Below are 1,236 nucleotides of genomic sequence, written 5' to 3'. Positions count from 1 at the left end.
AGTGATTTACTCTTCTTTAGATGATGTCATTTTCTTCTTTGTCTAAATAATTACTGGAAAATAATCTTAAAGGACATTCTTCACGTGTTTTGATTGTAATTTGCATATCAATAATGCCATCGGCGTACGAGTGAATAATAACTCTGACTTGGACCGGGCCTACACTTTCTCCAGTATTTTCGATTACCGAGTTGCAAACTAACCATGAAATGCTAAATCGCTGTAATGTGGCTTTCGGCCAATCTGCAACGATACCGCACTAACAAAGCGAAAACATGCAAGTATTTTTACATATGTATGTTTATATGTACCGGGAGAGGGCGCTATAAGGCACCGTCAGAAAGTGAGTAAAAGTGATGTAGTAAGTAATAATAAAGGATGATAATCAATTAGACATCAGTATAAAATAAACAAGTATCCGTAGTGTCCATATCACTTATCAACAACTGCACCATATTCTGTAGATGTAACCCTTCCACAGGAGATGGCCACAACCCACATGAGATCAAGAACAGGAAGAGAAGAGAGAACGGGAAGCGAAGGAAAACTGTCACGAAATGAAATGCAAGGAGCAACACCAATGTTTAAGAAACAAGTAAAATTCTCCACAGCGAGCGCGCCGCGGGTGAATGGCATGGTGCCAGTGGCTCGCGAGCGGGAAATGCGTCCTAGCGACCACCATCGCCAAAATTACGCCAAGAAGGAAAAGTCGCGGAAAAGTGAAACGAGGGAACCGTGTCCTGTTGAAGAAGGCGATTCGGACACAGGCGACAGTGAAGAGGAAGTAGGCCTTAGTCAAGGAGAAGACGAAGGGGAGGAGGAGGAGGAAGAGATTTCTCAAGGAGAGGAAGAGCAAAGGCAAGAAGAGGAAGAGGAAGAACAAAGCCAAGAGGAAGAGGAAGAACAAAGCCAAGAAGAGGAAGAGGAAGAACAAAGCCAAGAGGAAGAGGAAGAACAAAGCCAAGAAGAGGAAGAGGAAGAACAAAGCCAAGAAGAGGAAGAGGAAGAACAAAGCCAAGAAGAAGAAGATGAACAAAGCCAAGAAGAGGAAGAGAAAGAACAAAGCCAAGAGCTCAGTGAGGAAGAGTCACAACAAAGCAAGGGAGGAGATAATGTAATCATATATTTTACTCAACTAACATTATGAAATTCTTATTGAATATATCGTAATATACTTGAATATAAGAGTAATTTCCTTTACTTTAGAAACTTTAAGTAGGTGTGCCGACTTTGAAC

General features: G+C 41.5%; 1 protein-coding gene across 3 annotated transcripts in view; it reads left to right on the top strand.

The window, feature by feature from the left end:
• The window catches only part of LOC119592090 (glutamic acid-rich protein-like), an 8,581-nt gene that overhangs the window by 6,036 nt on the left and 1,309 nt on the right, over positions 1-1,236 (top strand). For all 3 annotated transcript variants that reach the window (XM_037940906.1, XM_037940907.1, XM_037940908.1), the window contains one exon: positions 482-1,114. In XM_037940906.1, the coding sequence (XP_037796834.1) occupies positions 482-1,114 (633 nt within the window). The remainder of the gene's footprint in view (positions 1-481; positions 1,115-1,236) is intronic.

This window comes from Penaeus monodon, chromosome 29, assembly GCF_015228065.2.
Source record: "Penaeus monodon isolate SGIC_2016 chromosome 29, NSTDA_Pmon_1, whole genome shotgun sequence".
NCBI classification, from domain to species: domain Eukaryota; kingdom Metazoa; phylum Arthropoda; class Malacostraca; order Decapoda; family Penaeidae; genus Penaeus; species Penaeus monodon.
This window is presented reverse-complemented; position numbering and strand designations above follow the sequence as displayed.